The sequence below is a fragment of the Megalops cyprinoides genome, chromosome 1 (genome assembly GCF_013368585.1).
Source record: "Megalops cyprinoides isolate fMegCyp1 chromosome 1, fMegCyp1.pri, whole genome shotgun sequence".
Taxonomy (NCBI): Eukaryota; Metazoa; Chordata; class Actinopteri; order Elopiformes; family Megalopidae; genus Megalops; species Megalops cyprinoides.
In genome coordinates, this window is record NC_050583.1 from 35769695 (window position 1) to 35790247 (window position 20553).

The 20553-nt window shown below is 40.1% G+C and overlaps 2 protein-coding genes across 2 annotated transcripts; one reads left to right on the top strand and one right to left on the bottom strand.

Moving 5' to 3' along the window:
* Positions 1-23: 23 nt before the first annotated feature.
* Positions 24-4752, top strand: LOC118792468 (dynein assembly factor 3, axonemal-like). The gene is made up of 12 exons (XM_036550326.1): positions 24-62; positions 398-480; positions 662-768; positions 1462-1555; positions 1835-1989; positions 2175-2348; positions 2476-2598; positions 2864-2986; positions 3366-3549; positions 3770-3884; positions 4058-4132; positions 4339-4752. The coding sequence occupies exons 2-12, from the start codon at positions 399-401 to the stop codon at positions 4475-4477; spliced, it is 1371 nt and encodes a 456-aa protein (XP_036406219.1). The 5' UTR covers positions 24-62; position 398; the 3' UTR covers positions 4478-4752.
* Positions 4753-4952: 200 nt separating this feature from the next.
* LOC118786286 (troponin T, slow skeletal muscle-like) lies at positions 4953-13955 on the bottom strand. The gene is made up of 11 exons (XM_036541421.1): positions 13948-13955; positions 10641-10661; positions 10219-10240; positions 9528-9588; positions 9135-9251; positions 8801-8878; positions 8413-8526; positions 7936-8045; positions 6339-6429; positions 6097-6137; positions 4953-5666 (listed from the first exon to the last, which is right to left on the bottom strand). Exons 4-11 carry the CDS (start codon positions 9582-9584, stop codon positions 5621-5623), a joined length of 654 nt encoding a protein of 217 aa, XP_036397314.1. The 5' UTR covers positions 9585-9588; positions 10219-10240; positions 10641-10661; positions 13948-13955; the 3' UTR covers positions 4953-5620.
* Positions 13956-20553: the final 6598 nt, after the last annotated feature.

The following is a 20553-nucleotide window of genomic DNA, read 5'->3' on the forward strand; positions in this document are numbered from 1 at the left end:
ATGTTGCTAAGCAACTTCTTAACAGCTAAACACTTTATCTGTAGTGTGTACAAGCGAAACAGGTGGGTTTGTCTGTATTTGTAATTTTATTAAGTATGACTACAAAGTTAACCATTTTTTTTCTATCGTCGTCTTTAATTGTTTATGTTTTGGAGGAGAAGTTTCCAAAATGCCTTGCTAACAATGTGTTGTTTTACCTTGCTAGCCAGCTAGCTAGTCATGAGGTTCCACTTTATAGCGGCCTTATAATTGCAGACTTTATAGAACATCACAGCCGTCAGTTAAGACACGTCACGTTTTCTATTAGATTTGAATACCAGGACTATTATTTACCGTACGATACGAATCAGTTTTGTAAAGTCTTGTCAACCAGTGACCGGTGGTATGTTCCGTCCAGTATGTGCGCTGGCAGGACTGCAGAAGGTGCTGGCTGTGTGACGTGGTGGGGTTTCAGCCCTTCACTAGACCTCCTCAGTGCAGGTGAGTCTCATGCTTCATGTATCTATTTGTTGCATGAATGTAAAAATTCCGTTTCGGTTAGCTAGAATCTAGATCAGTGTCTGTAATGGAATCTAACCTGCATTAAATATGGATAGGTGACTGCACATTCTGCTTGCTGTGCCCCATGCCTGCCGGCTCTCCTACTTTCCTTCCTTCTCAGGCGCAATAAAGCAGAGCGGGGAGGTCAATGTTTTACTGGTGGGAAGTGGTGATCCCAGGCACATCCTGAAGACTACTGCTATGTTGAAAGACACTGATACCCTGCATGTGAGTGCCTGAAGGATTAACTTAGTAGTCAAATTGCATGATTTTTTTTTTTATTCTTGTTCACGGAATTAGAGGACATGAAATACCAATGCCAAGTACATTTACTCTATGCTTTGCCCCAGAATGTGTGTTCTTTTCCTTAAAGGGGATGGTATGTAACTAAGATGCAGGTTGTTTTCTGACTGTTCCTCAACAGATCAAGTTTACTGATCACAAGCTACTGTTTTAAAATTAGTCTGAATTGGCTAATGAAAAATTATGACTAAGTGAAAATTATCATGACAAAATTCAACTTTGTGCAATCTTAGTTTCTCTTCAGCCAGCAAATCAGGCTCTCCACAGAATAAATACCTTTGGTTATTCTACATGAGTGTGAAGCTGTAAAACCCAAAGTGTGCATACAGAATCCTACTGCATGTGGTAGGACATGGTAGCTGTAACTCAAACAGAGCAGCTAGCTTAATAATTGATACACCAACTGACTGACTGACACACCTACTGACTAAGTCATGCATTTACTTAGTGTGGGGTGAGTGTGGGCGGTACAGAACTTTATTGTTTCATGTTAGTGTGTTGTCTGTACTAAACTGTGTTGAACTGTGTTAAAACCTTTCTTTACATGGGCAGTAGAGAATGGCATAGAAGTGTTTTCATCAGTACATGTGCTGTGTTGTCCTTTCTCTGCCTGTATAGGTGTGGGTGGTAGAGAACAGTATGGAGGTGGTGGCTCGACAGCTTTTGCTCCTCTCTCTTGCTCTCTCTCCCCAGCACAGCATGGGAATACGCGGTCAGTAGATACAGCATGATGATGCTAGCTAATAACAACAAAAATGATGATTCATTATGGTGAATGATTTATTATTTATGTACTTGGTAGACACCATTATGTAGAGTGAGTTACGAGGCTATCAAGACAAGATGCGTTAAATACAGGGTATATGTTATCATATATAAAGCTGTTGTTAGAGTATATGCACACATAATGTGATATTTTATGTAGTGATATATTAGTGACAAAGGCTGCACCATAATACTTCACATTAACTCCTGCCCACAACCCTTACAGAGAAGACAGAGGTATTCTTGGAAGTGTTTGGCAACAGTGAGATCCGCAGTCAGACGGAGCAGACACTGAGACAAACAGCCTCAAAGCTGTCTCTCGCTGTTACGGAAACGCTGTCGACGCCTGCCAACCCCTGCCTGGATACCACACAGCTCAGGGTGTGACTTTCTGCCTGTCTTACTCTCTCTTTATTTGTGCCTCTGGTACACTTCCTTCACTACTTGTACACCAAAAACCCTTCACCTGCTTCCTGTCTTCACACAATGTGAACATATACATAACTGCAAAACTCATCGGTGATGGCGCAACCTATAAGCCATATCTGTGTTTGTTTCCCTCGTAGTTTAAGGATCGTGATGAACTGCACAGAATATTTAAGCAGTGGATACACCCACCATCCTCTCTATGCCTGTCGAAAATTTGGGATGCTCGTGTCCGACAGCACCTTGGCACCCGATATGACTCTAGAGTGGGGTGCTTTGACTGGGATCTCACCATGAAACTGCATCAGAGGGGGGTAAGCATTTGTACTGTACCACATCACATTGTGGGTAAGGGGAAGAGTCCTTCCCCCCCTTGACTCCCGTCTTTCAGTCTTCAGGGAATAAATGTGTACACTGTATTAATATATTTTTCTTTCTCAGTGTGGTGTTATTAATAAACAGCAGTATGTCAGATGGAGAGAAAGGGGAGTGGCTTTTGAGATGAGGGAAGGACTTTACCGAACCACCAATCACAGCCTGCTCTCCACACGTGTATTAAACCATGTAAGTCTTTACCAGTCATGTTATACTTGAAATAATTATTTTAAATAATCATTTTTACTGATACATGCATAGATGCAGAGCTTGGTGTGTATTGGTATATGATTTGATAAAACTGGAAACCGAAATGACACCTTTTAAGCAATTACATAGGCTTAGATTTGTAATTCGTGAGAGACTATGACATTATGATTCCGATGTGTAAGGAGGTGATCAGTAGTGGCCGTGGTTGTTGTTGAATAACATGCATGTTCTCTCTGTGCATCAGAGGGGTGACAGAGTGGCAGTTAGAGGGTATTGGGGAGACATTGTGTCTAGCCCTTATCTCTCCTTTGGGATTGAAACAGACAACAAGACTCTGCTCCAGACACAGAATGGGCAACACGCAAAGGTAACGTGGCTGTGTCTGTAACAGCAAGGGGTAGGGTGTTGAAGCCGCCTATTATCTCCAATTAGCATTCCGTCTGTATGAAACTAACTATATCAATAGGCTATGTTCTAATTTAAATGCTTGATGAATCTATGTTAAAATATTTTATTTATAGTCATTTTGATAGTGATTAAATACTGTTATTTTTTCAAATACTTATCTATGTCTTCACCTGCAAGCCTCATAAGTGAGCTTGTGGTTAAATTTGTTGTTTCTGCGGATGCACATATGGTATAGCAGATGTGAGTAAAGATGAGCCATCAACGTATTTGAAAAACTTCCAGTATGTAAATGCACTGATTGCTTGCATGTTTGTAAAGAGTTCCCCTTGTCTTTTTAGACAGCCCAAGACATCTCCTATCACAATGTCCAGGAGCTGTTCCAGTCTCTTACCTGCAGGGGTCACACTCCCTCTACATCTCAGCAAAATGTCCGAGGAGAACAGGAGCAAGACCCTTCACCCAATCAGGCAGCCGGAACCCCATCTCCTCAGCCTGGCGCCAATCAGAATTTGCCTGAGAATGGTGAGACAGATTATCTCAGAATGTGTTACTGTCCTTTTGTAGAGATCAATGGGTGAGATCAAAGAACACTTGTAATCCTTATTCATGGGGTTTAATTACTGTCATACATTGATCATTATAGTAAAAGCATGTTTCAGTTCTTGCAGTAGCCTATCTTTGTAGTTGATGATGGTATGTAATGTGATATTAACTCCTCCTACTCCCACTCACTTTCTTATAGAGCTCTTGTCTCTGGATGGAGTGAAGGTGACTTTCCTGCCGGTGGACTCACTGTCTAAACTCCCAAATAAACAGAGATTTTCCCAGTTCTTCAACAGCATATACTTTTCAGCCAGGTATATGGTTTTCTGTCCTGCTCATTGGGGTCTGCCACACTGTTCAGTGAGCTTTCCCCCATTTGGTCTCGTCTGATTTCACGGCACTGTCAGTTTTTTAATGTCTTAATGGAATTTGTTTGATCAGTGGCATTTTCTTACTGTGTGTCCCACTCCCCCTCGCTCTATCACAGCATGGTTCACCAGTTGGGTCCTTCGCTGAGACAGATAGCTGCCCCTGACGCTGTTCTTGTGGTGGAGCTGGCCAAGTGAGTTTCTTCCACACTGATCTCACGCAGCTGTGGTGCATTCAGATTTTGCTGCCAGAAGGGGGATCAGTGTTGAACCCTTTCTTCTTCGCACTCAGTCTCATGTGTTTTGATACATGGTACATGGAAGTAGTCTATGGTCCATTTTGCATAAGTTACTTACATAAATTAAATGCTTTACTTCCCCTGTCTTCCCACTATGTCAGGTACTTGTTGGACCTTTCCAAGGAGCAGGTGAATGCATTTGCAGAGAAAGTGGATGACATTGTTCAAGGGGCAGGATTTGAGCCTTTCAATGGGAAGAAGACTGATGTATACTCCATATATAAATTGCGCAAGGAATGACACCCCAGACCTCCATCCTTAACCCAGTTCTCATTCCACACAGTATAATACTGTACCTCGCGACTCTAAATGCTAATCCAGCGTCTGTCCTTTAAGCCCATACCAGTTCAAAATGCTTTGACAAAACCCCTATGTGCATGTATATGTCAGTGTTCTGTCATCTGATATATCCACTATGGGAACACTGTCTGTGTAAAATACAGAATATTGCCAGCTGAGTTTCCAGTGTGCGCGCCTCATCGGGTAAAATTCTAGGTCAACCCTCAGAGCACACAACAGGCATCTTCAGTCTGTGGGTTGATCAGAAGCATCCAGTATTGTGTCTGCTTTGTTTTGCAACTACTGTATATTAACATACCTCTACTTTTTTGACCATCTACGGAATTAATGTAATGCTTGCTAAATGATGAATTTGTTCATATTTTATGTAAATTAAAGACAGACTTCAGTGAAAATTGTACATTTTAATCGGGTACACTATCACAGGAGCTTGGATACATCTAATTAAATACACAGGGGGTTAGTATTCCCTTGTTTTGGGAATTACTTAGATATGGAATTAAACAAAATAAAACTGCTGCCACTAATATAACCAAGATTAGCAATACAACTAATAACATTGTGGAAATCCATGTTTGTTATTTTGATGCAATGCAAAACAGACATTTATCACTTCAGTCTTAAAGGTTAGTAAATGAACAGGTATTTGTAAGGATTCTGATACAAGGATTCAAAGCACAATTTACTTAGTAAAGGTTTGCTTCCATCCAAATTAAGAATATTATTTCAACCTTGATGTAATTTCCAAGTGATGTCACTCCCAGCGATGAGTGTGGTATTGGGAGCAGAACCCGAATGCACTTTCTGAAATAAGGCAAAAAAAATTGCAAAAAAAAAGAATGTCACAAACATACGAGCTTTGCTTTCAGATGATCCAAGGCCACCTTTTATAGGTCCTGTATGATTCACATCCTGCTGCCATTATGTCACTGACAGGGTGAATTTTTACATTGAGCCTGTTTTTATACTTCATACATTTGAAATGAAATATTGATTTGGTAGGGGATTAATACAGATGTGATGTCCACACTTTCTGTCTGAAAGAATGGAGATGTTATCTTCTTTTCCAATCCAGTTTGGGTCTTACTTCCAGCGACCCCCAACTTTGCCCTTTCCGTGACCCTTTTTACTACAAGGAGAGACATGGAATTGTCACAGGGGAACAGAAGAGATAATACATATAACTGAAGACACCAAACCATACCGTGAACTTCAAAACTATCTCAAAAAACATCTTAACATTCACAATCAGCGTACAGTATTTTGATTAAAGATGTTCAACATCATGTTAAAACTGTTAAATTACAATGATAACAAAAACCTTTTTCTCTACTCCGCCTGGTTAAAACAATCAACACAAATATTTAAAATATATTGATATGTGGCAAAGTATAAACAGTTGAATATCATTTATGTAAATGCAAGCACATCAAACCTCATAATATATTTACTAATTAATATAACATGCACTATATATGTACTGCATGCATTAAAACTGTACCACACATTAAATGCACACTGCGTGAAACAAATGTTCATCTGAAATATAATTTTCTTACAATTTCTGGGCATGAGAAATTCTGTTCAAGAGAACATTGATCTACAATTAAAGCAGACAAACCAAACAAACATTCAGACACATCATTCCACATTAAAATATAACTCAACAATATGTTCCTTTATAGTCATGAAAAAAATTGATCTCTTACTCGATGCTTTCCATTTCAGTGCATGGTACACCATTATAGTAGCCACAATGAAATGGTTTATTAAGTAGAATATTTTTCTCAGTCTGTCTCACCTCATACTTTTGCCGCCTCATCTTTTCCATAAGGTCAAATTTCTCAGACTCCAACTGGTAGATCCATTCCCACATCTCTTTTGCCCGTTCCCTGAGACGAAGAATATTTATACGGTAGATACAACACAGCGCGTTAATATTGACAATGGTTTAAGGTCAATTCAAACTAGACATACAAAGATGTTTGTTCAGATTGACCATACGTATTGCCAGTAAACATATTTGCACATTGGAAGTTTCACAGTAAATACCATCTAATGAATCTCAGTAAAAAACAGCACCATTAATGATATCTACAAAGACACCTGTGTTTTATAAACTAGAGCTATGAAATAAGAAAACGATTCTAGTTGTCCCACAGACAACATAGACATGCATTTTCACTGACCACAACAAGTTCAGTTTGTCCAAAGGACTTGACAATAACAAATTGAAATTTTACTACTTCTGAGACACATTCACCTGTAAAGCATTACATTGTAGCATGTCATAAAGTTCTCTCTCTAATCTTATTTTGCCAGGACATGGACCGTTCAGCTGTTTCATGTGCTCTGTTTATGCTGGTGTGTGTTGAAATTACAATAAATATATTGTCATTTGGCAGACGTTCTTATCCAGAGTGACTTACATAGGTTACAGTTTTATAAGTTATCCATTTATACAGCTGGATATTTACAGAGGCAATTCTGGGTTAAGTACCGTGCCCAAGCGTATAACAGCAGGAAATTGAACCAGCAACTCAGTTACAAGCTCTGCTCCTTACCACTACTACTTGACTACTTACCACTACTTTTGACTTTGTTTATATTTGGTGAAAGATACTGTATGTACAGTGATAAACATGGGTCAGATGGACCAAAAAGGTCACTGTACCCAGGACTTGCATTAGAAAGGTACTCATCCACTTGGTTCGATCATAATCACAGTTGCTAGCTCTTTTGTCTCTTTTCATTAGCATGCTGATGAGACATGGGATTTGACCTAGTGACACACACTAAGCATTAGAACAGTGACAGCTGTTGTCCTACCACCTCTGCTCATTAAGCTGATGCACCAATAAAATAAAATTGCATGACATTAAATATGGAGGTACACAGCTATCATACTGGCTTTTGATTTCTTCATCATATAGATTTGAATAGCATCCATTAAATATATAATTTACCTGCTTTTGCCAACAGCTGTTCCGGTTTCATGAGTCAGAATCATAGCATAATAGAGCCATTTTAGTAATTATTTGAATGCTGATGAATTCAGAATATGTGAATTTCAATTGATTTGGCAAATGCTTAATATCTCAGTCATAACTACAGCATATAACCAGACAGATTCTTGGAACAAGCTGCTATTTATACAACAAGAATACATTAGTGAAGTCTACATAATGTAAGAAAAAAGACTGGCTGGCAACTGTTCTTCAAATAAATTTCAAAATATTTAAATATCTGTGACCATGACTGTGGGTAGTTATCTGACCTGGCTAGTCATTTAATTGTGAGTGCAGCTGACATTATTAATTTACATTATTAATGATGAGTTACATTAGCACTACAATACAGTCCTGCTGACAGTGAGAAAATGTCCAAAATAAGGTCACCTAAGTCCATCTTCCCTCAGGTTCTCGATGCCCAGGGGTTTGCGTCTCTCTGCCAGAGTTTTCTTCTTTATTTCCCTCCCTGTTTGCCGCTTCCCCCTCCTCTGCTCTGCCTGAGAGGGACAGCTTTTACACACTGTACACATCGACCAAGTGCCGCTCATCAACTCAGTACTGAGAGGGACAGCTTTTACACACCATACACATCGACCAACTGCCGCTCATCAACTCAGTACTGAGAGGGACAGCTTATACACACCGTACACATCGACCAACTGCCACTCATCAACTCAGTACTAAGAGGGACAGCTTTTACGCACTGTACACATCGACCAACCTCAACTCAATACTGGGAGGGTTAATAAACAGATACATAACACTAAAATACACTATTGAATGTGATTTCTTACATACAAGTCATGAACAAATTACTCATGATATTTACATTCAAGATTATCATAGGGTAATTCAGATCCCAACCTTAGCCAAGAATCCGCCAAAGTGAGCACCCATGTTAGATAGCACTTTCTTCTTCTTGGCTTCATCGTCTGCCCTCTTCTTTGCCTCCTCATCCTCTTTCCTCTGACGCTCTTCCTGAGTGAGTGAGATGGAGTGAGAAATGTCATTTTTTGACAGATTTTTAACATTAAGAGCAATATAATGTAAATGTATCTACTACTTTGGCAACACTTTTATGTCATGCTATCATACACAGAAGCAGATTTCACACAGATATACCATGACTATCTGTTCCTCAAGATTAAAATTTATAATTGCTCATTTTTGGGTTTATCATATTTACAATACATTGTGAATTAACAAATTAATGTTTGTGCATAGTGCAAACACACAGAATACTTTTTCTTACTGCAAGTCTTGTTTGTCGGTCTCTTTCCTTTTCAGCTCGAACACGCTGTTGTTCTGCTCGCTCTGCCCTGCGGTTCTCCTGTAACGAGCCACACAACTTGACTGGGCATGACTCCCCTCTTCATATATGTATATTGTCATTGCTCCATATTCACATAATGCAATATTTGCAAGGCTAATATACATTTTTATTTCTAAAGAAGACGAACAAGTTAATATTGATTATGTCCAACCGTTGCAAATCAAAGTGAATAACAGAGAAAGATAAACAGGGGTGTGGTTAGGGTTAGGGTTAGGCAGTAGGGACAGGCAGATGTACAGAGGAAATGACTGACAATTCTTTCCTTCAGCCCAATCAGCTCCTCCTCCTCCTTCTTCCTTTGATCAAAGTGGACATCAATCAGTGTCTGCAGCTCCAGCAAGTCCTTCTCCATTCTCTTCCTGTGGATATCCTGAGAGAAGGGGCAACATTTATAACAAATTAGATCAACCCTGTAGCAATATTGATATCACCTTGCAACTTACATCTGCTTGTAATATGTATAGAGGGACAGAATCAATAGTAATTGTAAACAATTATGCTCCCAGACTCATTCTTCATGTCTCATGATTCATGATGATTATCACATCTCCTGCTTTTGCACATCATACATGCTCTTTAATAATGCAACCCTGATGGAATGCATGCATCAGCAGATAAACAGTAATAGCAAAAAAAAAAGACTCACATCAAAGTCCACTCTCTCCCCCTCGGGGATTTTGGGAGCAGCGAGCTGAGAGACCATTGACCTAAAACAGTGACACATATGTACTGGAGCATGCTTGATTTATTGACATATTTATATGCATGCATGAGTTGTTACTTATAAAGAATGTTGACTAACATAGACAAATAGAAGTTAATATTTAGTCAAGGGAGGTCTAATTACCATACTGCAAAGATGTGTAGTCTGGCAATTTCTGAGAGGGTTTCCAGTGAAATGATCTGATCATCTTATGGAATATGCATTTATAACATTGGCATCTTACTAGCATATAGAAATAGGTGCAATGCAATTTACTTTTTGCCTAATGTTCATGCTATGCATTATCCTATTATCTATTAAAATACAGTAAAATTTACAGCAGGTAATAGCATGTAATGCAATGATGTGAGTGGTTACTCACATTTAAGTCTCTCGAGTGGCCCAGTCCCTTTAGTTAGCTATCTAATTATATTCAGATTAGCTAGCAAGAACAGCATTTTTCCATGTATCTTATTATTTTTACATTGTCACAGCAGGTCTAGACTAGTGAGATATAAGCCTCTTACAGTACGAATAGTATTTCAATATATGCATATGCACAGCTACATTAATAGTTACAGAGAACCACTACTGTTCACAAATACTATGCTGTCACAGATTAATTTTATCTTACTTGTATCGAGGGCGTTCCTCTTCTGGGATGTTCCAAGAGAAAAAGAAATAGACTTGTTACCACATGTCTGAGTGAATACATCATCAGTATTATTGCAACATAAACTGTACAAAGTTTATTAAGACAGCCCCTCTGTTGTGTCTCAAGGGAAGTATTGGGCTTTCTTTCATCATAGTGTTATCTTTGTGGCTATTTGGGGAATGACAGTAATAGGGCTCTATTAACTTTCCTCCGTACAAGCAATATCATTAGATTCATCATCTCAATAACCACAAGCCACCACACAGGTGATCTCATGGCAGGATATGATTGTCATATAATAAGCATTTACCAAGAGGCCATTCCCCGCAATTGCATTAAAAATTATGTTAGAGGTAGCTGATGGTTTCACAGTGGAATTCAAGAAAACCCCAGTTTCTCACCTTCCTCATGTGTCTCCTGCTCTGATGTGAGGATGGAAAAAGAACGATAAGTAAAAGAGAGAGGAAGAAATTAAGAGAAAGGGAGAAGAGGAAGATGAATGTGAGAACCGGGGGGGAGATGGGGGAGATGGGGGGCGGGGGTGGGGGTTGTAAGATAAATAATAGGAAATTTCAATCAACAGACAAAAGAAGGTTTGGCCAAGTGCAAGACAGCAAAGAAGAAGCATCATCCAAATAGCAATCGATTTTTAGGAAGAAAAAATCGATCCATGATTTTGGTCATTCACACATGACAATCCGTGGTTGTATTCAGATTTTGAAAGCACATGCATGGACCCACTCCTACAATAACTTGTTAATTTTTCCAAACATTTTGCCATGATGTGAGTTCCTTGTTTATATTTTCTAATAATTGGCAGCATCTGCTCTTAATATTCACATTACAGGAAAATGCTGTGCAAAGATTTTCAAAGGGAACATTTCCTGCCTGGTGTTAGTCCAGAATATTAATGGCAACCATCTCTTCAAATGATGTTTCCTTTCAGATTTTGTTTCACAATTAACTGCAGTTAAGTGCAGTAAAATGTACTCTAAAACTTGATGAATGGAGAAAAAAAGCCATTCAATTTGAGAGCTAGGTACATACACAACTCTCAACCCCCAATGCTGCAAAGATGGCCAAGGCACAGATAGAGACTACTGCTGTGTAGGACATTTATTTGAACAACTCCATATTTTCTTAGGTATCACTCATTTTGTATACTTACAGAAATGCTTTCATGTGTAGATATGTACATATCTATGTACGGGGTAGACAAAATAATGGACACACCCAACAATACTTGAACATTCATGAATTAATAAGGCTTCCTATTGCTTTCAGAATACCTTTAGTCCTTCTCAGAATGCTGTTATACAACTTGTGAAATGTTTCTTGTGGGATATTGTACCATTCTCAAAGAAGGAAATTCTCCACTTCACAAAGAAATTAAGTAGTAATCTTTGTGTTGTGCTCTGCCTCACCGAGTTGTTTTGAATAAAAGCATCTGCCAAATGAATACATGTATTCTGCACTCTGTATTCCAGATCTTTTCATAAAGGTTCAATGATGTTTATCTAGCAGCCATGGTGGGTGTTTGACTTCATCCTGGTGTTCATGAATCCACTCTCTGAATCCATTTAACAGTGTGTAGGGGGAATTTTTGTCTTGCAATATGGGAACACCTTAAGGAAACAATGTTTATACCATAGGGTGGAGCTTGTCACCTAAGATGGCTTTGTAATTCTTGGCAATCAGAGGTGGACACCCCGGTTTCAGAAAGTAAAAGTCCTACCATGTATTTCTTCTAGCCATTCACTAAACAAGGTGATTTCACTAATTAGCTCCTCTATCTGGATGAAGAGTTGTGCTACTTAAATTCAGCTGGTGTAGTGCATGGGCGGAACAAATACGTGACAGGACTTTTACTTTCCGAAGCCAGGGTGTCCACTTCTGTTGGCAATACTTCTACCATGCAGACTTATAATCAGACTCCTGTAACATGCCTGCTTATACCATAACAAATCCACCACTATGTTTATCAGCTGGGAACAGGCAATGTTGGTTGAAGGCTTCCTTTGGCTTTCTCCAAACATAAACCCATCTAAACTTTCATCTACCTCCAGGTTTTATGCTCATGACATTAGATTATGTATTGTTACACATTCCAGTTGGTTACAAGCTGTTTCAGAATGGCAGCCCGACCATAAATATAAGCTCTTTGAACACCTCTGTCACACAGAGGTGTTAACTGTTCATTTTCCTGTTGTAGTTATGGCATATGTCATCATTATTTTTAAAATGCTCCTCCTTGACACACTAAATAATTTTGTGATTTTGTGACTGACATACCAGCAATTCAAGCACCAAATTACAAAACCCTTACAAGATGTCAATGATCTCTCAGTTGCATTCGAAACACATATAATTAAAGTTTTGATTTAAAATGTTCTTAATAGCAGAAAGATATAGGTGATTATTATTGACATTAAAATGAAACACATGTCTAGACCCCCCCCCCCCCCCCCGCCTCTATTTGTACAGCAAGATGCAAGCTACTTTGTGTGTTGCATGTATCATAAAGCCAGCAAGGTGGAAAGAAATTTGAGAATACACATATCCATGACTACAGTGTTCAGAATATTCACTAAGATATTGGAAATGTAGTTTCTATGCAATACTTTGATACTCTTAAGTGCTCTCCTGTCAGTACGGCGGCTTCCTAGCCAGTTTGTTTTTGTTTTCCCTGTCCATGTGCTTTTATTTATTGTTTTTCCCTGTGTTCCAGCCCTACCCTGCTCTCCGCCCTGTCTCTGCCCACCTTATTGCCTGATCTTCTCCACCTGCCTGCCTGCGCACCTGCATCCCATCTCCTCGTCAGCCTTGCCCTACATATTCCCTGCTTGTTGCTTGTCACGTCACTAGTTTGCCTCAGTTCACCTGTTTCGCTACAAGTCTTTTTTGTCCTGTTTAGCCTGTCTGTTTTTCCGACTTCTCCTGTTTCTCTTGACCTTGCTTTTTGGATCTGCTTTTGGTATTGTTCGCCATGTTTCCCTGGTTTTGACTTCGCCTGTTTTTGATCTCGTTCTCTGGATACCGATTTGGATTTAATAAACACTCTTTGTGCATCCTGCCTCCCTGTCTGTGCCTGAATCCCTGCCTGAGTCGTGACATCTCCTTTCCATGACCAACACAGCAGCAGGCAATAAGAAAGGAAGAAAAGGGGATTGACAGGTCTGACTTTGTGACAGTCACACTTGGCATGTAGCCAGTGCTTCTGAAACAGAGCAACGCTTTCAGTGTTGTGTTTGGAGAGATGCATTGGGACCAAATGGGATTATGCTACTATTTTGATAAATATCTGCAGTCCTCAGTTTTACAGCTTTGGTACACGCATTGGCAAGACTCAGTTTGCCAAGAATGTGTGCTCAAGACTGAATGGTTGTGAGGAAAGTGAAGAGGAATGGAGACTGAAGAGATGGGAAAGGAGGCCCTCACCTCCTTCTTCATGCTTCTGCACCTCCTCTTGTTCTTCTGTCAGGGACAGTTAGAGAGACAGAGAGGGCAGAGAGAGTGGAAAGAGAAAGACAAGGAGAAAAGGGCAAAGGAGAGTTGGCAGTTATTAGGTATTTGTTAGTGGGGATGTTGGCAGCAATCTGACCACTGTGAATAATTATAGCTCATAATTTGAATGCAAATGGATCATCAGAATGCACGCCCTAAGCTAATGGGTTTATGAACAAACACATGCACCATGAGGGGTGTTACCCTCAGACTGCTCCCTGAATCAGAAAGAGAGAAGACAGAATGTGATCAATTCAACTACAGGTTGATAGAAAATATATGATTAATATTCATCATTAGAAGATAAATGGCAAAAGACAACTCACTCATACTCTTCCACTTCAGACATGGCTGCACTGTAAGAGACAGAAAAGGAGTTAATGTAGTACATCCACATACCAGCTAACTGAACACTATAGTACATGTATACATCCACAAACCATCAGACTGAACAATGCAGCACATTTACACACACAAACTGACTGAACACCACAGCGCATTTTACACAAATATTCTTCAAAGTCTGCACATTTACAAGGTTAGTTTTGCCACACAATGAGGTGATATGGCAATGAGTTAAACAAAAACACTTTTTGTGTATAAACCGGCCAAATAAAATCGTACTCCACAAATTGCAATCTCCATGCCAGTATATAAGTGTTTGTAAAATTGCTGTGATATATGTCTCCATGGATAGATAGATATAGACAACTTCCTGTTGCCTGATTGGGAAGAGCTGCAACAGTGGCTAGTTAACTATTAACAAGGGAGTACAGCTTTTCTGTGCTCACTTCTCTAGCTCAGTGTCCACACAGTTAATACATACTGAGTCACTGATTAAACAGTATTATGATAGGGAAAGAAATGAACTCATTGTTGACAGACCACGCATCTTCAGATTCCTGTTACAAGGGGATTTATGGTTTATTAATGATTTTGTCTGGATGGTGGGGAGAGGAAGTCATGACAACTGTACTGTAAAGCTATTTTCCAAGACAGTCATAAACATCCCATAATTTGTTTTATTTGATTGACAGAGGGATTCTACGAGACAACAAAGTGCAGGCAGAGATCTCATGAACAATTGGAGGAAGCAGGTCACCAAGGTGCAGCTACAAATGCTACATTTGCAGTTTATTTTAAATGTTTGGGAGCAGAAGTAATGAGTGATTTGTAGATAATGGGATAGCAACAGAAAGAGAGAAAGGGGGATTTGGAGAAGTATAAAGTTACTTAGGGTGTATGTGTTGGGCATTAGCAGTGGAATTCTGTTAGGTTAATTTTAGTCAGTGACAGAGAGCGGAGAAAATCAAACAGGAGGGAGATTAGATGACTTAGAACAAAACAAGACATTATTAATAATCATGCTATGTGAGAGAGGGTCACTTCAGTCTAATTATGCAGATTGTCTGGACATTGCCAAACAAAACATTGAATGGGGATGACACAACACTGCACTCAGACTCAACTGAGGGAGGGAGAGGTGGCAAGATAATTCAGTCACTCACAGCAGTCTGTTAATGTGTGTGTCTGTACAAACATGCCTTGACAGAAAGAGAGAGAGAGGCAATGACAGAGACAGAGAGGATTACATCAAGAATGCATTATTCACTGCCATGGTATGAAATGTTGGGCAGAGATAGATACACAGACAGATACAAGATCAGCAAGACAGAAAGTGAGACAGACAGAAAAATCTGATGGGTAAAACAAATAAATAAAAATATTTTATATTCAGTATTTCTGTCAGCAGTTCTCCAGATACCTGGGATAACAAGTCAGAGACTTAAATAAAAAAGGATTTCTGAAGGAAAGTTCTGAAACCAAACCACTAAGATAAAAACAGAAAACAATGTTATGTGAATTCAAACACAAATAGAGTGAGACAGAATTAAAAAATAAATGGATTGACACAGAAAAGAAGAGATGCTGTGCTTGGGCTGGAAAAAAGTAGAGGAACAAACAAAAATAGGAGTAAGATGCATACCGAATTACAAATAGACTAACAAATACAAACAAGACAAAAGGCATGAAATATTACTAGGGACAGATTACGCAGCTGGGACAAGAAGATTATTTAAATTCAGATGCAAGAGGAAAGAAGTGAACAATGTCCATACCTTGAGAAGATGGGAGGGTGACTGCCTATAAGCAGAGCATGGGTATTGTCGAGAGGACAATCACTGAGGGCTTTTATATGGTGGTGAAAGAGGGAGGGAGAAGGGAAGAGAGGTTACCCGAGATGGAAAAAGACAGGAGCACAGATGGATTAGGAAAAAATTTTGGGATAGAAAACCCCTGTCTGACAAGCACTCTAATGAGTCAGAGGGACTGAGAGACAGGGAAGCTGACATCACTTCTGAAATAAGAGAGAGAGAGACAGGTGGAGGGGCTGGCAGAGGATGCGAGAGGATGGAAGAACAAGAGAGCAGCGGCGATGGGGAAGGGGGGGCTGAGAAGAGATAAAACCCACCGCCTCTTCACCTGCATTGACACACCTGTTAATTTTGCCCTTTTTATTTCTAAACCTGTTCAGAAGCATGTGTCATTTCATTCATCACAATCTCATTATTAACTTGCCATTTGGAGAAGTAGATTGAGCTTACAATATAATCAGGCCAGTAACTGCACATAACTTTTTCCCCATATTGAAACTAGCACTTGGATCACTGGGTTGAGTATGTGCATGGGGACATGGACAGCACCCCAAGTATGTACCTTAAGGTTAGGAGCAGATTCTAAGTGTCAGCTGACTCTCAGGTGAGAGATGAACCCTGAGGCTGTGAGAGGCTGTGAAGCTCACAACACTCTGGTTGGTCTTGTTGATCAACACTCAGAGGTCAGCCAGGATTTGGCCCCAAAGACAAAGAGATCCTCTCTCTAAAATGAGTGGTGACGGTATGAGCTGTGGCACGGGGTGTGCTCTCTCCTGGAATGTGGAGGCATGCAGCCTACCAGTGATCCCGCATGGCTGACTGTCTGTCTGTCCATCTGTTGTCTCCGTCTCCCTTTCAACCCTGTCTCTACCACAATGCAGTATGTTCATCTGACCTGTCTCCATCAATGTCTAGGTGCATTTCCTCGCCCTCTTGACTGCAAGCATTTCAGACAAACAGTGTATGAAATTAAGGAACTGAGACGAACAGTTTTGCTTTGGATTTGCCTGTACAGCTTATGTAATAATGTCAACATAATCAGAGAGTATGGTCATGCATCTCCCAGAGTCTACCCATCTTTCTGACCAATCAGCCCACCATTGCTTCATTTTTTCCACAATGGACATATTAACCACATGTGGATGACATACCAGTTTCATTAGCCATCATAGTGGAGGGAGCAGAATAACTGAATATAAAAATATGACAACATGTAGGAATATTTTATCTTGCACGTTTTTGTAACTTGTTTCATATTGTGTTTTGAATGAACGTTAAATACCAATAAATAATTTCAATTTGAAACAAAGATCAAACACTTATGATTTATTAAAAAAGAAATCCAGGTGCCCTAACATAGAGAACCAGATTTTCTGTGTAGCACTATCCCAGGATGGCATAACAATAGTAAGAATTTCATATTGCCCAACCCTAAAACTCACTTGTAGCCAAGGAGAAATCATTATCAGTGTCAGTATATTTACACACCAGTATTTAGGCTGGTATCAGAAGGATCTCCTTTCTCATACCCGTTTTTCTAGACTAGGAGGTCAAAAATTTCTCAGACTTCAACCGTTATCTTTTGACACTGGGGTTTAAATCATGAAACTCAGTAACAGATGGATTGTCTAGAAGGAATGCCTCACACGACTTAAATTTTAAATTTCAGATTTCCTCAGAGAAGGTTCCCAGTACATGGATGTGACAGAACACATAATTTGTACAGATGAGGGTACAAAAACAGAAATGCCCAAGCAATACTTAAAAGTTGGCAATCTTTTCTGAGGACATTGCTGGTGCGTGAACAACGAACTCAAAGGTGCCATCATTTCTGGTGAGAATCACAAATGAATCTGTAAAAAGGTTAGCATGAACTCTGGAAAAGTGACAACAGGAATGTTTCAGGTATGAAAACATATCACTTTGGCTGAACTAATATTTTGTGGATAGGATTTAGTGTCTGATAAATAACTGCAATTCAGTGTAAAATGGTCACCATTTTTAGTCAATTAAAAAGGACTAATTGACGTGTTGTGACTAGAGTTTCATAATCTAAATATTATTGTGGCAGCATTACTGGTGTCTTACAGTATCTAATAAAAAATAAAGTGTCACGGCTCAGGCAAGGACTCAGACACGGCCCATGGGAGCTTCAGGTTCCTAGCGGGTTTATTGCAATCACCAGACAAACTAGCGAAATCAAAACAGGCAGGATCAAGAGCAAGGCAGGCAATCAGACAAACGGGGCAAGGCGGCAGGCAGAAACAAAGTCGAGGCGCAGGCAGGGTCGAGATCGGGAACTAACAGACAGGAGACCCGGCGGGGCCAGGCGAGAAAACACTGCTACAAACTAGCAATGGGACAGAGACAAGCAGGGAAGATAGAGGGCTGGGGTGACGAGGAGATGGGATGCAGGTGGGCAGGCAGGCAGGTGGCGGCGATCTGGCAATCAGGTGGGCGGGGACCGGGCGGAGAGCAGGGCAGGGCTGAAGCGCAAAGGAAAACAAAAGTACATGGACTCACATAGACAGACAGGGGGCCAGGAGAACAACAACAACAGCTAGGGGGCAGGAGCACTGACATAAAGATTTATACATTACTTACAAAGATTTATTTGCCAGTTGATCATGCCAGAACCTGTTGTAATATCACAAAGAACAGTGTCATTTGACATACAATGAGCTTGTCATGAACTTAAAAGTCCTTATGAAACATTTCCCACAAGACCCATGTAATTACTCACATCCTCTCAAACCACCCACACATCTGTGAAATGATGGGACTAATGGGAAACAAGAAAAAGAGGAGAGATGACATTGAATGAGAGTAACAGAGAGAGAAAACTGCAGTTGGTGGCTCTGTGTTCTGGTGTTACTGTTATTATTAATGATAGCATTGTTTGTATTGTTATTGTTATTCACTAGGAGCTCAGAGAGATTGACAGAGAGGTAAAGACACAGAGAGGGCAAGCTGGAGTCAGTGCAGCTGTTTACACACTATAACTGTCTGGACATTGAAATATATTAACACTTCACTTACAATAGAGATCACAGCTGACACTCATTATCTCCCTTAATACAGTGCTCACATGCACTGTCGCACTGGAACAAAAGCAGACTGCCATGACAGAAATATGCAGTGATTGGTCCATATATGTCATATGTAACTAGAAATAACTGCCATCAGGAAATATAAAAAGACCATTTCAGTTTCTGCTAGAGGCCCAGGTGATATTCTCATTGTCAAGGTAGAGAAACAGAGAACATCTGGTCACAACAGAGGGCTCCCTCCAATCCTGCTGCTGTAGTTCTGCAGTCATTAAAACAAAACAGAACAGCAACAGAAAAAGGGAAACACTACTGAGTTTAAAATAAGCACAACACCACTGATTTCAAACCAAACAGATGCCACTTTACAGCTATACATGAGGGTGTCAGTGTTTAATAACAGTTTGATGAACAGCTGCGCATCTTGAACTTTCTGTGGAGAGTTGGGTATGTGAGAGTGGACAATTGGGGGGGCTGGGAGGTTCAGTGAGGCGTTTTGGGTCATTGGATCTCTGATCGGAATGATCATGTTGTGATTTTCATCCAGAGGGTTTTTAGTGGCTCTAAAATAATACAAACTAAATATAGTGGGATAGCTTTTTCACAGTGAGCTCCACTGTTAGGGAACAGCCTACCACATTATATCTAAGAATCGGGCAAAATGGCTACTTTTAAGTGTGTACTGAAAACCTGTCTTTATAGTTGGTCTTATAAATCAAGCTGGGTACTGAAGAGGAGGGTGGCTTGTGGCTGTAGGAAATTTATGCTGCTAAGAACTACCCTTGTTGTCACCTAATTTCTAGAGGAACCTTCCTTTGTTTTTAGCAGATTTCTGCTCTCTGTTAGGTGGAATGATCTTGGATTGCCTTCGTGGCCATGGGTCTGAACCTTACAGCTCACCTCTATATGCTGCCCCATTGCATGCCACACCATGCATTCATGGTTACCCTATTCTAACCACCAACCCCTCTTTCCCTCTCTCCTTTTCTATCTCTCTTTTTCACTCTCTCTCCCCCACCTCTTTCTGTTTCTCCTGCCATCCAGGCAACAAATTATTCTGTGGTGGTGGCCCCTGCCTATTAGCATTTACCTGCCTGAACAGACAAGATGCCTGGAAGGCTGCACTGTGAAGGTTATGATGTCTCTGCCCTGGCTACTGTTAGATAGAGGGTCTCACTCACAGTCTAAGCCCACCATACCATCCCTTATCCACCACATTGCCTGTACACTCCAAGTGATGCAGTGATATGATGTATTTTTCATTACATTCTGCTGTTACACAGTTTTCTAGGAGTCTCCCAACAGCACTTTCTCAGGGTCCAGGAATAGTTTTTATGATTTTTATCATAATGCAGAAAACAACTCTTCAATGTTACCTTAAGGCAAGATATAAGACATAAGCAATGCCAACGTTGTACATAATCCTTTAAATCTTTGTCTCTTTGTCAATCTACAGGCTTGAACTTGTGGTGTGTGGGCTGGGCAGTTGAATAAATGATGAGCCATAGGTTGCCATAGGTGTGGCAGGTTATTATTTTCATTATAGCAGGCTTTATGTCAATGACATTTTATAAGCTTTCTCTTGTATTCCCCAGCATTATGTGTGA